The 18,833-nt window shown below is 53.8% G+C and overlaps 1 protein-coding gene across 2 annotated transcripts in view; it reads right to left on the bottom strand.

Moving 5' to 3' along the window:
- CMIP (c-Maf inducing protein) overlaps nucleotides 1–18,833 on the bottom strand; it is a 222,913-nt gene that overhangs the window by 63,617 nt on the left and 140,463 nt on the right. Inside the window, exons 2-3 of one of the 2 annotated variants that reach the window (XM_032486844.1) lie at nucleotides 18,318–18,443; nucleotides 7,885–7,935 (exon numbers count right to left, since the gene is read on the bottom strand). In XM_032486844.1, coding sequence (XP_032342735.1) covers nucleotides 7,885–7,935; nucleotides 18,318–18,443 — 177 coding nt within the window. Of the gene's footprint in view, nucleotides 1–7,884; nucleotides 7,936–15,807; nucleotides 16,043–18,317; nucleotides 18,444–18,833 lie in introns of those variants that run through there. The other variant, XM_014558598.2, reaches the window with a different exon arrangement.

Here is an 18,833-nt window from a genome sequence, read left to right as displayed (position 1 = left end):
CTGGACGGAATTCCTGCCTTTTCAACCTGGAGGAAGCAGACCTGTGGCTGGGCCTGTGAAAGGACAGAGGCCAACTCCTTCCCCCCATCGCCCTGCTCCCTGGTTTGCCTTCCTGCTCAGAGGCAGGACAGTTGACACTCAGGACGGTCCCAGGCAGAGGAGAAAAGGAAGCTCAACAACAGCTCCTGTGAACAAGCCTCAGGCCCCAGGGACAGAGGCCAGAGCCAACGGGACTGGATGTGGCTTCCCAGTAACACTCAGTCTCCACGAGGTCACTAAAGGTGGGGATGGTAGGAAGCTTTCATTCCCTCCGTCAACTCAGGTTGACCAGCAGGGACTTTGTCGAGAAGCGTTCTGCCTCAGGGGAAGAGAGTGCAGCGATTGATTAGTGATGCCTGTCATGGGCTCACTGGGGGTTGGAGGTATGCATGCTATGCATGTGCCTCCCTTCTTCTGGAGCCCTGTCTTTTGGAACCTTTCTACACAAAGGGAAACAGAGGCCTTGATCACTAAAGAAGAATAGGAATAACTAACATTGATCCAATGCTTATTCTTCCAAGTATTCTTCTAAGTTCTTTACCGCCATTAACCCACTTAACTTTCTTGGTCTTATTATGATCTCCCACCTTATTCAGGAGGAAAAGGAGGCCCACAGAGGAAAGCAGCTAGTCCAGGGTCACACAGTCAGTGAGCAGCAGAGCCAGGATTTGAACCCAGCAGTCTGGCCCAGAGCTCTCCCTGTAGACACTACAGAAATTATTATTTGGGGAGCAGATTGGCAATATGTGGTAAGAGCCACAAAGAATATCCCTACTCTCTGCCCAGTAATCACTGTTCTGGAAACCTGCCCTAAAAAAGTAGTTCAAAAGAAGTAGATCTTGGCTGCAGGGGACCATCAGGACTGCCTTATCTGTAACAGACAAGAGAGAACAGTCCAAATGCCTGACAACAGCAGGTCTTTTGGTAAATTATGCCACGACCTCTTCACAAATGTCATGCAGCCATCAGGAAGCCTCTTCATTTGGGGCTGGACATACACTGAAGCATTTAAGCTGCAACTCTATGCAAAGCAGGACCATCTGCGTAGCTAGCCACAGCAGCCAAAAGGTCTATGCAGAGGTGGATGAAGCCTGGAAGGGCATTTCCAGGAGTGAAATCCACCATCAGGTGGGGACTGGCAGAAGCAGAGCAGTCGTTGCCCTTGAGATGGTTGTAAAGGTGTTTTCACAACTGGTGGAAAAGGGCAGAGAAAAAGGGGAGATACAGGGGTGGGGCAGGAGGGACAGGCCACTCAGAAGTGGCAGGAGGTGAAAGAGGGGTCACTGTCTTCCTTCCAGACAAGGTGGGCCCAGCCAGAGCCACATGGGAGCGTGTGACCCAGAGCAGAGCAGGACCAGGAGCCAGGTGAGGTCGGGCAACACAGCCTTGCTGTTGGAATCTGGGGATATGGGGTGTTGGGGCAAATGTGGGAGCGCTTGGTCCTGAGCTTGCCCTTCTGGGGCCCAGGCCCAGGCAGTGTGCCGTGTGCTGTGCGGCATGCAGGGCAGCTGGGGGATTGCCAAGTCAGAGATGTGAATTAACTCACATCATCCACACGGTGATGTCTTGAGATCCAGGGGAAAATGTAAAGCTCTCATGAAATGCCTTGCAGGACAAAAACCCCGCTGCCCCTGACACAAGGCAGGAGGACAGACAGGAGACAGGGAGAGTCAGGAGCACGCCCCACAGGCGCGAGGGGAGAGCTGCCTGGTGCGTGTGCGTAGGTGTGTCTGTTTAAGTGCGCACGCACATGGTGTGCAGTTGGGAGCCACGTTCTCAGGGGTTATGATCCCAGGTTCTGGAATCAAACTTGTGTTCAGACCCCAGCTCTGCCATTCGACAGCTGTGTGAGCAAGGGGTTTAACTTCTCACCCTCGGTCCCCGCACCTGTGAAATGAGGAAACAGGAGGACGCAGTGCCCTCACCGGGTTGTGAGGGTTCAACAGGGTGACGCAGCGAGGTGCTGGCACCTGCCCAGCACAGGAGGGAGTGCCCCTTGGTGGGTAGTGAGGCCACCGGCTGCTGTGATGAGAGAGGGACTGAGGCTCGGGGACGTGGGTAGCGTTTGAAGGGACATGCATTTGGGGGGATCTGTAATCTGGGGGCCCCAACTCAGGTCTGGAAGTGGCTCTTCCCCCAGGAAGACAGGCCTCAGGCTCCCAGGCCCAAGAGAGAGACAGAGGAGGGTCCAGGAGGAAAGTCAGAATTGGGGGTGACAGCCCCTACTGGAGGGTCCCACCCTTTTCCCTGAGCTCCCCATCAGGGGAGGGGCATCAGCTCGAGGGCCTTCTATTCCTCTGAGCTGCTTCCCCCAGGTACCTTGGCACCAGCGGGGCCTCTCTCCCTGTGTGGGCACCAGGACGGTGGGTCCAGCATTCCCGAGAGGGCAGCCTGACGGGAGAGAGAACTAGGCCACCAGCCCCACGCTCTTCACCTCCGAGCCTCCAGTTTTCACCTGCACACTGGGGACTCTGGCGTGGGCTCAGCCCAGGGCCCGATGTAGAAGTGAGACTGTGACATCATTGGGAGCACTGTCCTTGGCAATGTCCTTTGTCCCCTCGGTCCCCTCATCCAGGAGACGGGACAGGGAAGACCTTGCGGAACCGCCGTGAGGATTAAGGGAGCAAACGTGCATAAAGTGGCAGGCCCAGGGGTGCTCAAAACCCAGAAGGAGCGCCCACAGCCTGCACCTCCTGAGGACAGACTGCCCCTCCGAGATCTTACAGACACTGAGGCACTGCAGGGGCTGACCCTCCCACTCCTGCCCACCGGCTGCTCTGATACCGGCTCCTGTGGGCTCCCTCCTAACTTCACATCCAGAGCAGCCCATGCTCACACCCACCCAGTAAGAGATGCTAGGAATTTCCCCATTTCACAGGGAAGACTGAGGCCTGAATAAACACACTCCATACCCAATGCACCCAACTAGGTTACCCCCTCACTCACACACACACACACACACACACACACACACACACACACACTCATACACACGTGCACGAACCCTATGTCTTCTTCACCCTTCTACTCTGTTCAGGTGAGGGACAAGGCCCTGGCTGGGGGTGACCACCAGCTGTGGCCACCCCTGGGGCCTGAGAAACCCTGCGTGGGGAGAAGGAGGCTGCATGGCCAGGGCCCATGGCCAGAAAGGATGCAAACCTGGGCTGAGATTTTCCCAGGGCCAAGGGCATTCCTCTGCCCGGCAGCCTTGTGACAGGATCACAGGTCAGCTGCTGGTCTCACACTGGCTGCTCCGTGCCCCCAGGGCTCAGGCTTGGCCCTGGGGCTGTTGTCAGTGACCCAGCTCCCCCAACCCTGGCATAAAATCATCTTGGGTTTCAGGACTTATGGGCAACGGCGAGGAACCCCTCTCAGGAAGTGAGAAGGCACTTTGCAGAGCTGGAGGCACAAGAAGCACTGACTCCACAGAGCAGGTGGGTGGTCTTGCTTCTTGGGCCTCTTTCAAAAGCTCCTTACAGGTGTGCCTCCTCCCTGCCAGGCCTGTCCGTCACAGCTGTGTGCATCTGGGCCCCTTGCCTCGAGCCTAGAAACAGGCCAACCTCCTGACAGCTTTGTAAACACACACTGACCCTCACAGCCTGAAGCACACTCTTGGCCTTGTCACACAAACCAGGTCTGTCCCCTTCTAGCCCTGCACACGTGACAGGCCTGACTCCACAGGACGTGGCTTCCAAGGTGCATCTGAGTGAGAAATGAGGCCTCATTAACTCAGTGCAACTGTTTATGCTTCCATACCCCCAGGAATTAGCCTCAGGGGCCAAACCACCCAAACCAAACAGGACTGGCCTCTAGGGAGCCCTGAGGTCGGCATGCTCGGCTCCAGCGGATCCTGGGAGGGCTGGAGCCGCCACCCCACTGCCCAGAGTGACCCCATTCCACCCTCCTTCCTGTCGTCCTCCTGTGGGCCCCAGGCCTCCTCTGGACCTCCCAGACGAGCGCTGCCCAGAGAGAGAAGGAGAGGCCGGGAAGGGGGTCCCAGGGACATTGTGGGTCTCTGCCCTTCTGGGGGCCTTGGGACCCAGGACAAGTGACTCAAATTTCCTCACACACAAACATCAATGACAACAAACTGTTCGGTGAGACAAGATAATGCTCAAAGCCCAATGCCTAGCATGGAGGATACTCTTCTAGTGAGCTCTGATGGCCTGTGGACCCAATGAAGCTCAGAGCTGAGGCCACAGGAACAATGGCGCCCCAGGGATGGAGCAGATCCCCCGGGATGGAGCAGATCCCCTGGGATGGAGGAGACCCCCTTGGATAGAGCAGACCCCCCAGGATAGAGCAGACCCCCCGGGATAGAGCAGACCCCCCGGGATGGAGCAGACCCCCGGGATGGAGCAGACCCCCCGGGATGGAGCAGACCCCCTGGGATGGAGCAGACCCCCAGGATGGAGCAGACCCCCTGGGATGGAGCAGACCCCCAGGATGCAGCAGATCCCCCAGGATGAAGCAGGACTCCCGGGATGAAGTAGGTCCCCCGGGATGGAGCAGAGGGGGCAGCAAGAGTATCACACAGGTGCCTTCCTCACACCCTGCCTTGTCCCACTGCACAATACGAGGCAGATTCCACAGCGGCGCTTCCCAAGCCTTTTTTTTTTTCATTATCGACCCCCTTAAGAGCATTTTAAGGTATTCCCCCCCCCCACTTGCCCTTGTCCTTTTGAAATTAAATACTAGAAAATAAGGTTTTGTTGAGGAGACTGAACTAGGAAAGCCACGTACCACTGGAATAACTGCAGGTTTTTTAAGCCCCAAAATACCAATTTTGGCCCACTTGGAGGAAATATCACAGCTGTGCAGAATGCCCTGGAGATGCCAGTACAACTAGATAGAAAAAAAAATCGATAAATCAATGGGTAACATTCTTTACAAATAGAAGAACGCATTCTCTATGTGCACAGTAGCTACAACATGCGTGTACATGTTGCTGTCGGTAAAAAACGATAAAGCCAGTATTTAGAAAATTTTACAACTCAAGCTAAGGTGGTGGGATTTCTAAAATCCTAAACTGTGATATTCTACTGGTTTTTTTTTTTAAAGTTAAAGATAGAGAAAAGAAAAAAGAGAGAAAAAGAAACCCCAAAATGGTTGGTGGTAAATAAGGAGAAAGTGACTGCATCAGCAGGGACAAACAGGACACATCCTGAGGGGGCTGAAGAGTCCCAGTTAGAATGAGGCACAGATCGGTCCTGACACCTGCTGTGAGACTATGGGCAAGGCACTAGACCTCTCTGAGCCTTGTCATTTGCTGCATAACCATGAACAGGAAAGCGCCCAGCCATGCCTCGTATGTTGTAGGTACTCGGAAACTGCGTCTGAATTAATGAACACTACTAAGTAGAATCTACGCAAACCACAAGACGAGTCAGCTATAGAACAGGATTCGAATCCAGGTCTCTTAGCTCATTTCACTATCCGGCCATACCTCCAAAAGACCTTATATTTCTTGCCATTTTCAAAGGAAGCAGAGCTTGCCTCCTCCAAACTCATCAAAAACTGAATGGCAAAGAGCCACAGGAATGAAATCAAGTTGCTGATACTAAGGTATCACTGCCACCTGGTGGCAGCATACCTAAATCATTGGTGGGGGGAGGGGGAGACGACACTGTCAAAAGGGGAAAACTACCCGTGTCTTACTCATGCCTGAGACACAAGCAAATGCTTGCACAGTGAGAACAAAGGTCACCATCCACCACCTGGCAAAGGGGCCACTCACTGCTGGGCATTTGCTGATTCCTTGGTACCCTGACTTGGGTTTCTTGGATGCTTTCTTTCCTTTTTTAAAAAAAATTAACTGATTAAATGTAACAGCCATAAACCAAACACCACCAAAACTGAGTGCAGACATCCAGGTCTTTATGAGAACTGCTAGAAACCCAGGGATCCCCAACTCTGCACTTGCTCAATCAACTGTCTGAACCCTATATGCAACAACTGCCGTCTGAACTTGTACATTTCAATCTTGTACACTTTTAAATCATCCTTTGAGCTGTCACGATTTCCTGAAAGGTGGCTGGCTATGCCCACCACCTTAGTCATCCCTTGTAGCAGCATAATATTCACACATTTCACAAGCACTGCCTTTTAGGTGTTCCCATAGATTCCAGAAAATGGTTAAGAAAATGTGGACCAGGGCAAGGCAGAAAGCAGAGCCCTGCAGAAGCCACTAAAGACAGCTTCTCCCTTTGACACTGATCTTTGCACCTTTCAATGAGGCTGTCAGGTGGACAGTATGTCTCCAAGTACTTTCTGCCCCACCCTGAGCAAGGCAATCCTTTACTGAGGAGTCACAAGGAAAACACTGCATGGAGAACAGAAGAGGGAACGCTCTGGGTAGCCGTTGTCCATGGCAGTGAAATGGCCTCTTCCTTCAGGGAGCTCCTGACTACCATACCACCCTCTCGACTGCCCGGGCATTTGACTCCCAGATGGCCTGCCACAGGTCCTGACCTGGGACACACTTGGCGGCAGAGAGCCAGGCCTTCGGGACAATGTCCCTGCAGAGATCAAGCTCTTAGCAGCATGTGCCACCTGCCTGCTTAGCTGCCACCTGGTGCCTCCTGCCTGCACTCAGAAACATACAGGAATGAGAAAGACCTAGGTCTGAATCCTGCCCCAGGCCCTTACTAGCTGTGGGAGCTGGGCTCCAGCCTGGCCTTGCCTTTCCCATATATCACATGGGAGCAGTGATAACAACTAACTAGCCTTACAAGGCTGCTGCAAAGGTGAAAGAGGCATGTGAGGTGGCCTCATGCCCTGGCACACAGCAGGTGCTCAATAAGTGCTAGTCCTTTCCCTTTGCAGCTCCAATTTGGACACTACCGCTTAGCCTCTGAGACAGCCACATGAGCACAAAGCGAGGGGACCTGCCGCTGTTGAGGGAAGGAGGAGAGCAGCCCTCGCTTGGGACCAGGAATGTCATTTTCTGGGGTTGTAATACTATCCTCTGCCCAGCTGTAACAAGAGCCCCTCTGGAGGCACGAGAGGAATTCAGACTGTCCCCTGGTTGTCCCAGCATGGCATCTGGCCTCAAACCCTGCAAAGGACCGGCTGCTCACCCCACGATCCTCCAGCTTAGTGTGAGATGACAGCACAGGACATGCACCAGTCATCCTAGCCACACCCTGCTGGTTCTGCGAGGCCAAGGGCCTGCCATGGCTTGTTCTAAACTAAAAGATAAGAAGGCAGGAGAGACGGGAAGACAGGGTGCAAGGGTCCTGAACCAGAGCAGAATGTGGACCCCCTAGGGGGATGGGAGGACCCTTCTCGTAGATCTGGCCCCTGGGTCTTGAAAGTGCCCTGCAGGGGACTAATTCACCCTATGTGCTAGAAGGCTCTGGACCAGCTTTCAGAGCTAGAACCAAATTAGGCCAAAGAACCAGATAACGGAAAGGAAGTGAAGCCTATGGAAATATATGGTTGTGTGTCTGCATCTCTGATAAATTTACCTTTGGTGCCACCTTCGGAAGTAACTTTCAACCCATCATTTGTGCCTCTGAAGTCCTGCTCCCCAAGCCCCTCAGGGCAGCCCCAGCTCTGATAGCAAGCGGTTCCACAATCCTTTTGGAAGCAGGCAAAACACTACAAGGCTCATGGGCAAAGTCAAGGGCCAATGTGGCAGGAATGCAGTTTCGGCATCGCAGGGGGAAAGGTATCAACCATCCAAGAGGGAAGCGAGGGGCTTTTATACAAATCGAGCAAAGGTCCTCAGCTGAGCTGACCAGAAGACAAGAGACCTCTGCCCTCACTGGACAGACCAGTCCCGAGCCCACACTCAGCTGTCGAGACAAAGGCGGCCTCTCAAACAAGCGAGTCAGGACTTACCTTCCACTGCAGAGAATGGAACCACTGGTCCCGCAGGTAGCTGTTGGCAGCCTGCAATGAGAAAAACAGGACAGCAAGGTCCAGTCACTGGCTTGTAGCATTTCAGAGCACCGTTACAGGCCAGCATGCAAGCCCTACCTGCTCTGTCCCGCGGGGTCTACCTTGTGACCCTGCTGAGCCTTCCAAGGGATGCACCAAGCTGAACCCCTTGTGTGTAAAACCAAACCAGAAGCGGGCACCCGGGGGGGCTTGTCTGAAACAAGACAGCACTGCTACCGGGCACTTGTTTTGCTGGGTAGACACTGTGGCTGGAAGAGCTTTTCAACTCACTCAGGATCACAGAGGGGCCAGGATGAGTGAGGAAGAGGCACGTGGTGGGATGATGACGGCAGAGCGGACTGGGTGCTCTCCCAGCACTGCTCCGGGCGCTGGGTGTTTGTTATCCGCATCATCTGTCCTCAGCCCTCACATCAGCCCTATGTGGTGGGCAACACTGCGTCTATTTCACAAAGGGAAAAACTGAGACCCCCCGCACTCACGTCAACTAACCACAGTTAAACCCAGCAGCCTGGCTACCAAGCCTGTGGGTTTAACCACTATACCTCCTGCCAAGTGCAGAAAGCCACGGTAGAACGCACCCAGTCTTGAACTCAAGCAGAACTACATTAAAAAATTACCATGTGGGGAACAAGACCTTCCGTGATCCACACCACACTAGTTCAGAGACTCTGGGCCACTCAGCGTCACGCTGCTCTCACTCCTGGTCTAGCAGATTTGCTGATGGCAAGAGCAGTATTTATGGCATGTTTAATGTGCGCCAGACACAGTGCTAAGCCCACGTGTGGAATGGCTCATCCAGTCCTTTAAAGTCAATGCTGGGAAGCTGGCACTGTCAGCACTGTCATCCCTATGGTACAGATGAGGAAACTGAGGCTTGGGAGGGTTAAACTCTCCCACAGGCTCACAGGCAGTAGGTGTGGGGCCAGGGCTTGAACCCAGCAGTCATGCTGAGGCCAGTGTTACAGCATTTCAAGTCTGCCGCTGGCCACTCCCAAGGCAGAAATGCAATGTCCCTTCCCTGCCTGACCCCACAATTCTCCGCTCCAAGTGACCCTGACCCTGATAGTCAAGGGACTCTGACCAAGGCCAGAGACTGCCTCCAAGTACGAATGTCCACCTTCTGTCCCTGAGCCACACAGAAGCACGTGTACAACTTCAGGTCACCCTCATTCAAGGAGATTTAGCTCTTGTAGATTTACACCCTCCAAATCATCGATGAAACATGAGGTGCTCTCCTAGGGCAGAGTTTGGGGAAATCTCTGGGCTGGAATCAATGAACCGGTTCAGTGGCCCGAGCAGCCAGGCATTAGGCTCCCGTGGGCAAGCTCAGAGACTCGTTCCGAACCCTAACAGACCTGTACCAGCACCTGGAGGCAAGGTGAGTCTGAGTTTCTGCCCTGAGGGAGGAGCAGGCTGTGAGACACCCTCTCTGTGATGCAGGAACATCTGCGGTATCCAAGTCTCCAAGAGACCTGGGTTCAAGTCCGAGGTCTAGCGGTGTGACCTGGAGCAAGTCCCTGGATGACGCAAAGCCTATGACACCTGACTGGGGCAGTGGAGGTAGAAGGGGAGTCTGCCATGGGGACCAGAGCACCCCAGAGAGTCCGTGGTCAGAGTTGATTGAGCTGTGGCCTCATGAAAATTCTTGTTCATTAGGGTGACAAAATACATCTCACGCTCAGAGAGAATGGTGCAAAGATCCCAAATGATGAGATAATCCATCTAAAATGCTTATTGAGCACAGCACCCAGCACGTGCAAAACTCCACCAACAGCAGGGATCTGTACCTACAGGAGCCATGGCCAGCGGTGCACTGATAAGCGTGTAAGGACAGGCTCTCCCGCATAAAAAGCCCTGATCACAGCGTGTGCGGACTTCCATGCTGTGAGTGATGCCACCTTGGCTGATTCCATGCTACCAGGGGATGTTCCTGGACCAGAGCAGAGATGACCGTGGTCTGCTCTCAGGAGCTGGTACAAGCCAGTGTGAGCCGGCTCCAGCATGCTTCTAGTCCACAACTATTTCTCTGCTTGTTAACACACCAAGGTGGCCAGAGAGAAGAGGAGGTATGGTAGATCCAATGAGAGACTTCCAAAGCTTGTCCACGTCCTGATCCCCTGTGAGTGTGTTACCTTTGGTGCAAAGGGACTTTGCAGATGTCATTAAGTTAAGGATTCTGAGATGGGGAGATTATTCTGGATTACCTGGGTGGGCCAGTGTAATCACAAGGGTCTCTATAAGACGGAGGCAGGAGGTCAGAGAGTCAGAGATGGAAGGAGAGGTTGCCCACAAATCCCGGGATGTGGGTGGCCTCTAGAAGCTGGAAACGGGAAGGAAATGGATTCTTCCCTAGAGTTTCAGAAGGAACCAGCCCTGCCAACACCTTGATTTTAGCCCAGTGGGACCTGTTTTTGGATTCAGATCTCTAGAATGGTAAGATTAATCAATTTGTGTTGAACGAACGAATGAATGAAAAAGAGGACTGTAAAATCCCTGAGGTCAGGGTCTCATGTCCAAATCCCAGGCTCTGAGTAGCACGGCCAGTACCACCAGGGTGGGGTGCATGAGAACACAAACCGTGCAAGAAAATGGAAAGCAGTGCGGGTGTAGTAGTGGTGGACAGGGACTCGTTTTGCTGCCTCGGCAACCAAATCCAGTACAGACCTGTGTCCCCTGTGACCAGGCCCAGCCCTTTCCAACCAGGGGGACTCCTCTGGTAGGAGCCCCTGTTAAAGACCTTTAAATGGGCTTCTCGGCCCGTCCCTTGGCTGTGTGTGAGCAGGTGATCTGGGCTGGGGCAATCAGAAGCTCCTGCCCACGACTCTGGGTCTCAAGCAAGTGACGTCAAGATGAGGGGGTGAGAATTCACTATGAGGCAGGGGCTGCGTCTTCCTGTGGAGGTGGTTACTGGGCTGTGACATTGTCTTCCCACTGGCCCCAGTCCACTTTCTAAGCCTGCTCTCCAGGATCCTGGCAATCTTTCTGGTATTTTCCCTTCCTGCTTGCGGCAGCCTGAGTCCACATAGGCTGGTTGCATCCAGAGTCCTGATGGATACACACGGCCCCACCAGGTCCTTCCTCCTTGTCAAAAATGGATGTTCCGATGCAATTTCCCTGCAGTTGTCTCTCCGGAAGGAACCAGCCAGTTCCCAGAGCTCCAGCTTCTCCCAGTAACACCACGAACCCTCTTGGCATCCCTCAGGTCCCAGGGCTTACACACCAGGTGGTTTTGGTCCTGCCCAGACCTCATTCAGTGTGCCCAGCTGGCGGCTGAGCAGGAACAGCTCCACAGATCTCTCCTGCCCTGTGTCCAGCCTGGCCTTATCCCCAGGTCTCATTTGGGTCTGCTGTGTCCTGCTTTTCACAGCTGCCCACACCATCTCCCCACTGCCCACCGCTCTTCACTGGCACTCGCCTACTCTTCTCCACTTTGGAAACCCCTTTGCCTTCCCCAAAGCCCTGGCCAGGACCACCCACCCTCCCCGACTTCCCAGCTCTTGGAGCCCTTACCCCTACTCCCTGAGGTTTATCTGTCCCACCCACAGGATTGGGAAAGGAGGCAGGATCCACTGGGATTAACTGCTGCCTCCCCAGTGAGGCTGGGGGTTAGGAAGTTTGCCGAGTAAATTAATTATAGGTAAGGCAAAGCTCGAGATGCCCGAGGAAGCAGGATGCCACTCAGCCTCCCATGCCTCCTTCCCTGAAAGGCAGAGACAGCGAACGTCTCCCACCCACCCCTGCGGGCTCATTCCTCCAGAGCACAGCTGGGAGGGGAAGTGGCCACAGTGCCTGCCCTGCTCCATGCTAGCTGCACTTTGGAGGAAGACAGAGGCCTTGGCTCATTCGTCCATTGTAACAAATGGCTCTTTGATTCACAGGCTGAAAGGGATTTCAAGGATCACCCAGTCCCGGGGTTCTCAGTCTTTTGAGGATTCATGGGAACCTGAAACGCTTTGAGAACCTGAAACAAGCGACAGACTCACACCCAAGTAATGTACACACTGGTACACTACCCTCCCCACACAATTGTGCAGGCAGTTTCGGAAAACACGGTGGACCAGCCTTTCTTCTCCCGCCATGTTTCTGACGAGGAAACTAAGACCAGACTTGCCGTGGTCTCATCCATATCCTCTCCCAATGTTTCCAGCTTCTCCTTCCAGCACGTGGTAGGAATTCACAGCCCTGTGACTTGTGTCACTTCTGGTGGAATCCTCGAAGAGCCAGTGCATGATTTAGTCGGTTCCCTGCCCCCTGTCCTACCAACCAGAAACAATCCAGATGCTGCGGACTCACATCTGACCCATGATGCACGTGCAGCATGGGTGAGAAATCATCCTTTGCTGTTTTATGCCACTTAGAATTGGGGGCTGCTTGTCACTGAAGCATCATTTTGCATAGCCTGGCTGGCTTTGCTTTTCATCTGGCTTTCACACGGTGTGTACATTGCACCAGGGATCACGCTCTGCTTTCAACCCCTTCCTAAGGGGCCTGCTGAACTCTACCTTTTGGGTCTCACCCACAATGCCAGCTCTGGAATGCCTGTCTTAATGGTGCCTTCCCTTTCGCCACCCTGATCACATCAGGTGATGACAGCTCATTGAACAGGTCACAGTGTCCTGTAATCGCCTATCTTGTCCCTCTTCCTTTCCAGTCTGTAGGCTCTGTGAGGTCAGGGTGAGTCTGACTTATTCACCACTGTGTCCATAAGACTCGGATAAATGTTAAATCAAAGTCTGGATGACGCTGAATGAATGAATGAATGAATGATTGGATGGATACATGGATAAGAGGATGGGTAGGTGGATGGACAGGTGGATAAATGGATAGGTGGATGGACAGATACGGATGGATGGACTGATGGACAGACAGGTGAACAGACTGAAGGATAAATGGATGGGTGGGTGGGCAGATGGATGAAGCATCACTAAACCTACTCTGCTCATTTTGAAGAGCATTTCATGTGCAGTAAACTTCAAAAGAACTATTCAGCCTCAAAACCGCTGCTTCTCCATGTTGTATTTGACTCTAGAAATGTTGTATTTGGCTTTAGAATCATCATGACTGCCTTTTCCTGAGCACCTACTATGCACCTGGCGTAGTGTTAAGTATTTTACATGTAATATTGCTGATTCCCACAGCACCTAAGGAGACAGGTAGTATGGGTCCAGTTCACACATAAACTGCAGGCCCAGAGAGGTTATTCCTGCTGCCCAAGGTTACACAGATGGGGAACCTGGAAGAGCTAGGCTGGGCCTCAGGTCTGTATGACTCCACAGCTGGCTCTCTCTACTGCTGGGCTCCCAGGAACTGGGCGGGGAAATCTGAAAGCACTGTGCTGATGAAGGGGAGGAGGGCTTGGAGCCTGTTCCAGTCACCCAGAGGCCCCACCCCACAAACAAGAGGGAAGGCGACTCGTGGTGTGGCCACTATGGGCATCCTCACAGCCACCTCCCCTCTCAGATGGAGCCAGAGAGGTTACGCCAGAGTGGAATGTACTGCCCCTTTCTTCGGTTTGTCAAGTTTCGAAGAAGGAAAGAGGCTGCCGAGGGACATTGGGAATCCCAGCGTAGGCATCTCTAAGCGCCTTCCAGGGAAAGGGAGAGGGGACTGGGCTTCACTGGGTCTAAGCGACAGAGCCAGTCTTGGCAGAGTCGCCACACTGATGTGGGAGGGGCCGAGCCTGGACAACCTGGCCCCACGGGACACAGCGCCCAGCCCAGAACCCTGAGGGTCACTCTGAGGAGCCTGGACTCAAGCCTGGGAAAGAGCCCCTGGCAGCAGGCAGGCCTGCTCGAGCAGCACTGACTTCTCCCAGCGATAAATCTTTCGAATACTGAAAGGGCCTCGTTCCAGGCAAATTCTGCCTAATTTCCTCTTCGAAAGTTGCCAAGTTCTCTCTCATTGTTGCATTGTCTCAAGAGGTGAGAAAAACAGCCCAGGGTGCACTGTGGCTGACTGTTCCCAGGTTCTCCTTTCCCGGCCCAACTTCTCAGGGTAAAAACAGCATGTGCTTTTCAGGCCGGAAAGGTCTTTCTCTCCAGCTTCCAGTAAGAAGGGAACCCGCCCTGTCCCTGCCCCGGCTGCCAGCCTTTGGGGTAAACAGATGCCTGGCTTCCGAGCAGCTTTCGGGAACATCAGCGAGAAGAGCAGGTTTGGACACCGTTCCAGAAAGCAGCAGGAGCTCTCGGGAAAGGAGGGTCCCCTTGCCCTGGTCCCACCCGAAACCTTGTTTCCCGAGCAATGAGCCCTGTGTACTTCTTACTAACGGGTAGAAACCCACCTGGGAGGCAGAAATCTCTGGAAGATGATCTGCCACCACACGGCTCTTTAATCCCCGCCAGCCCACCGCACAGGGCCGCAAGGAGCACCCCCCAGGATGCTTTCACTACACCGCTTATGTACTAATGTAGTTACCCCTCACAATGAATCGCCAGCAGAAAGGGCATTAAGGGAAGAAAGAAGATAAATAGGTCCTTTCTGCACCCAGGGATTCTAATAACACGGCATTAGGGAGCTCACAGTGAAATACACAAAGCATCCAGAAACACGCCAATTGGACTCAGGCTGGAAGGCTGGCGCCTTTGGTGACTCGACCTGCCGGCATGTTGCTTGGTGTCTCCGAGCAGAGGAGGAGGCACATCTGCCTGAGAGCCTTTCTTGACCTTTCCTGAACTCAGATAGGTCAGCTCCCGGGGGTCTGAGTGAGGCATTGACTCAAATTCTCACAAAGCAGCTGTGTAAGGACGTCCCCAGGAGAGGGGCAGGGAGAGGAAAGGGAGGGATGGAGAGAGTTATGTCAAGGCGGACAGAGAGAAGGGCTCAGGTGGAGAGAGAGGCCTGGAGAAAGGCAGCAGAGAAAAAGAGAGTGCAAGAGAAGCCGAGAGTGAAATATATGGAGAGAGAGGGAGGGGGAAAGACAGAGAAAAAGTGTCTGAGAAGGCCAGACGGAAACAGACACACATGGATACAGAGCACCTGAAGGAGAGACAGACAGAGAGACCAGGCAGGCTAGGGCAGGGACCCCTGCAACCCCCGACATCACCCCCAAGGAGAGAATAGCTGTGCCACATGCAGCAGGATGGAATCCTGTTTAGGGAGGCAGGGATGCTGGAATCCTGCAGACCCCCCTGCATTCTGAGACTATTTCTGCGGGGGCAGGTGGTGCACGGAGCATGGGGTCAAAATGAAGAGTTTTGGAGTCACACTCTGTGTGTGACTATGGAAACATTCTCTACCTGCACGGTCCAGGACAGTAGCCACTGGCTACACTTGGTACTGAACACTCAGAATGCGGCTAGCGGACTGAGGAACTGCCTTCTTGATGCAATAACTTTAATTTAAGTGCAAACAACCCCGTGTGGCTGGTGACTGTGGTAGGGACAGCTCAACTCAAGGCACCTTCAGCCTCCGCCGATCAGAAGCACCCAGAGGAAGCTCTTCCAGGTGGCCTTGCCCCCAAGCACACCTGGCCGCTTCTGGGTCCCCACCTCCCACCCGGAGCAGGGAAGACTGCGCTGTCATGCCACTGCGCTGGGTCCTGTCACGTGAATCGGGACAAGCCCAAAGCAAAGGACCCGGCTAAGCGACCATCACAACAGCCTGTGAGGGGTGCCTGCCCGACACCTCAGGACACCGCCTGGGGTCCCACGTGGCCCCCGGCCACCCCATAATCATACGGCCCTCCCAGCCTGGAGCCCATCTCCAGGATGACTCGGAACCCGCTTATATAACAAGATGGCCACACACCATCCATGAATCACAGGAGGAGAGGAGGAGGGCGACGACAAGAAGGAAGCAAGGCAGAAGCGATGAAAATGACAGCGAGGGAAAGACTGAGGCAGGCAGGGGCAGGGCTGCACCCACCTGGGCCTCCCTGGGTGACGGGCGGAGGCTGCGTCTGCTTCCCGCCCCCCGGCTCTGAGGCTCTGAGTCCTGCTCTGATCCAGGGGCCACTGGCCTCCTCCTCCTCCTCCTGCTCTCCTGCTCCAGCCTCTGGCTCCCGGGCTGTGCCGTCCACTGGAGCAGGGGGCAGTGAACGAGAGGGGTGCTGGAGCCGCCGCAGGCCCGCCTGCCCGCCGTCAGCACGGCAGGGGGAGCTCTGACGCGAGGCCACCGCCGGACGCAGCCCCAGCCAGGCAAGTCATCACAGCCGGCCCGCAGCCACGGCCTGGATTAAAGGGACATCCTGGCCCTGCCCAGTGACCTGCAACCTCCAAGCCTCACTGCTTCTCTGTCCCCAGGGCAAGTGATGCTCAGACCCTCCTTGGGTGTAAGTTGCCCACTGTCCCCCAGCCCTCTTCACCCAGCTAAAAAGACCTGTAACATCTGGCTGTGACCCAACAACTCTGGACACAACTGCAGGGCACTGCACCCACCTCCCTCTTGCCTCCAGGGCAGTGGGTAGCCCCTCCCCCACATTCATGCTTTGCACTCCTTTCCCTCTGCCCAGAGTGTGTGCCCCCCACCTCCCCTGGCACACTCCTACTCATCCCTCTACACCCAGCTCTAATATCGCTAACCCTGGGGAGCCTTCTCTGGCATGAGTGAGTCACTCCCTGCTCTGGGCTCCTTGGGGACATGCCTCTATTTTAGCTGCTACCTCTGCAGTCATTTGTTTATGGCTCTGTCCCCCCAGGAGGCCCAGGAGCTCTTAAAGGATGGGGTGAAGGGGTTTACTCACCTCCACCCCACCCCAATCCCCACCCTCGGCACACAGGCTGGCTGGCTCAGTGCTCTGTGATTCAAATGAGATTTTCTCAGCCCCCTCCTCTCTCAGCTTTCCATGGAATCCTGTTATTGCCCCCCACGCCACCACCCAGCCTTCAATTGCTGCTCTTCCACCAGCCTAAGGGGGCCGGGACTAACCACACCCCATATGCTGGAGCCTCGGATGGGCAGGACGGACGAACGGAGAGGAAAGCTCTGCTGGCTGGAGGTGAGGAGGGAAGAGGTAAGGGTAGGTGAGAGAAAAACTGCCAAGAGCAGAGAAGGAGGGATCTGAGAAGAAAACTGACAGGCAGGCATGGCTCTGCTGTCCTCCAAGAGATGTTAGCAAAGGGCAGGATTTTCCTAAAGGACGTTTAGCTATGACTCAGCCTGTGGAGTGCAACGTTCCTCACAGGCCCAGCTGCATGCCTCTTGGCTCCATGTGTTAATCTGGTGGCCACTTGAGACAAGTCTTAGGGAGCATCTCTTTGGGCTCAGAGCAGGACTCCCTGTAGTAACAGGAGTAGGAAGAAAATGTTCCTGAAAGAAAGGCCAGGGCTGACCATTCTCCCAGTGATGAGAGAGAACATTCTCTCTGGACGAGGAGTCTCTGACTTGGGGGTCCCTGTTGGAAACTGGTGTGGCACTGACTGAAATGATACAGAATGTGTCATCTGTATGAACTGCACCAGCCATATTATTCTTTCTGTCACAATTCCTTTCTTGGTGGACCTACCTCTCCACCCATGAGGTCCTGGTAAAGGCTATTAGAACACACAGTTGTCTACAGTAAGGGTGTGCATGTAACCCAGGGTAGGGCATCCCCTGGGGTGAATATACAGCACAGTCAACATAATCTTCCATGAGATTTTATAGAAAGATACTGAAAGGAAAATGGCTCTCATGTTTTTAAGGATTACAAGCTCCAAGAATGTCGCCTGGGGCTGCCAGAAGTCCACCTTTCCCACCACATGGAGAGACTGCCTGACAATGAAGCCAGCACACAATAAGCAAACCCAGGAGATAGGAAGAGAGAGACTGAATATCAATGACAAAATTTGACTCCTGGATCCAGCTATGCCTAAAGCCCTCTCTTAAACTTTCCAGTTACCTTAAAAGTTACAGCATCAAATTCTCCTTTTGCTTCAGATAGTTTAAATAATGTCTGCATCATTTCCAACCAACAGTCCTGACCAACACACACAAAATGCACACTCTTCCAAGGAGATGGCTTCTACTTCCAGCAAAGTCCCAAAGACTTAGATCAAGGAGAAGAAACCTCCTCACTCGAAGCAGAGCAAAAGGTGGCATCTGTTGCTTACTTGCTTTTCACAGTCTTTTAAAGCCTCTATGTGCCTCAGTTTCCTTATCTGTAAAATGGAGACCAGAAAACCTATTTCTCAGCTTCGTTAAGAGAAGTAAAAACTCAACATGTAAAGTTCCTAGACGGCGGCAGACATGCAGCAGGAGCTCTGTCTGTGCACACTCCCTCTTCCTCTCCCACCGTGAGCCTCGATTTACACCTTGCTCATGCTTGGAGGAAAAAAACACCCTAAGTTAAACAACCTTTCCTCCTGATAGTTGGCGGTCTCCCTCCGAGGAGAAAGAGGAGGGCGAGTGAGTGGGGACGGGAGCAGAAACTGCTTGTTCATGTTTATTTATCCTACCTGCAGTAAGACAGTTCCCCCAGGAATTGTGAGCTGTAAACAGTACTTCGGGGCGTTCTCCCAGGACAGCAGCTGAACATCTTCAATAGCGCTGTAGGAGACTGAGTTTTCCATGTACCCAGTTGGCTGCAGCAAAAAAAGAAAAAGACAAGACATACATTGGTTACAAGATCAGGCACAAAAGCTGTACCTCGGAAGAAGGTTCTGGAAGACATCCCCACTCTAGCAACAAGCAAACTGAGTTGGTACAGACACTTGGCAGCTCTGGGGACCAAAGGACTCTGTCTTTCCTGGCCAGCAGCGTCCAGCTGGAGGCGAGGGGCCCTGGCAGACACCTGCCCACATGTTTGGACCTGTAGAGTCAGGACTAGACTGGGGGCACCTTGAGGGCAAGGGCTGTGCCTTGTTCCTCTTGGCATCCGTGGGCCTGGCACAGCCAGTGCCTGGACACCTGCATCCCTCACCATGTCAAGCCACCATCCTCTCGTGCCCAGAAAGCAGGCACCCCCACCCCCT

The sequence above is a fragment of the Camelus ferus genome, chromosome 9, assembly GCF_009834535.1.
Source record: "Camelus ferus isolate YT-003-E chromosome 9, BCGSAC_Cfer_1.0, whole genome shotgun sequence".
Classification (NCBI taxonomy): domain Eukaryota; kingdom Metazoa; phylum Chordata; class Mammalia; order Artiodactyla; family Camelidae; genus Camelus; species Camelus ferus.
Note: the sequence above shows the minus strand (reverse complement) of the source record. Positions and strands in the feature narration are given on the sequence as shown.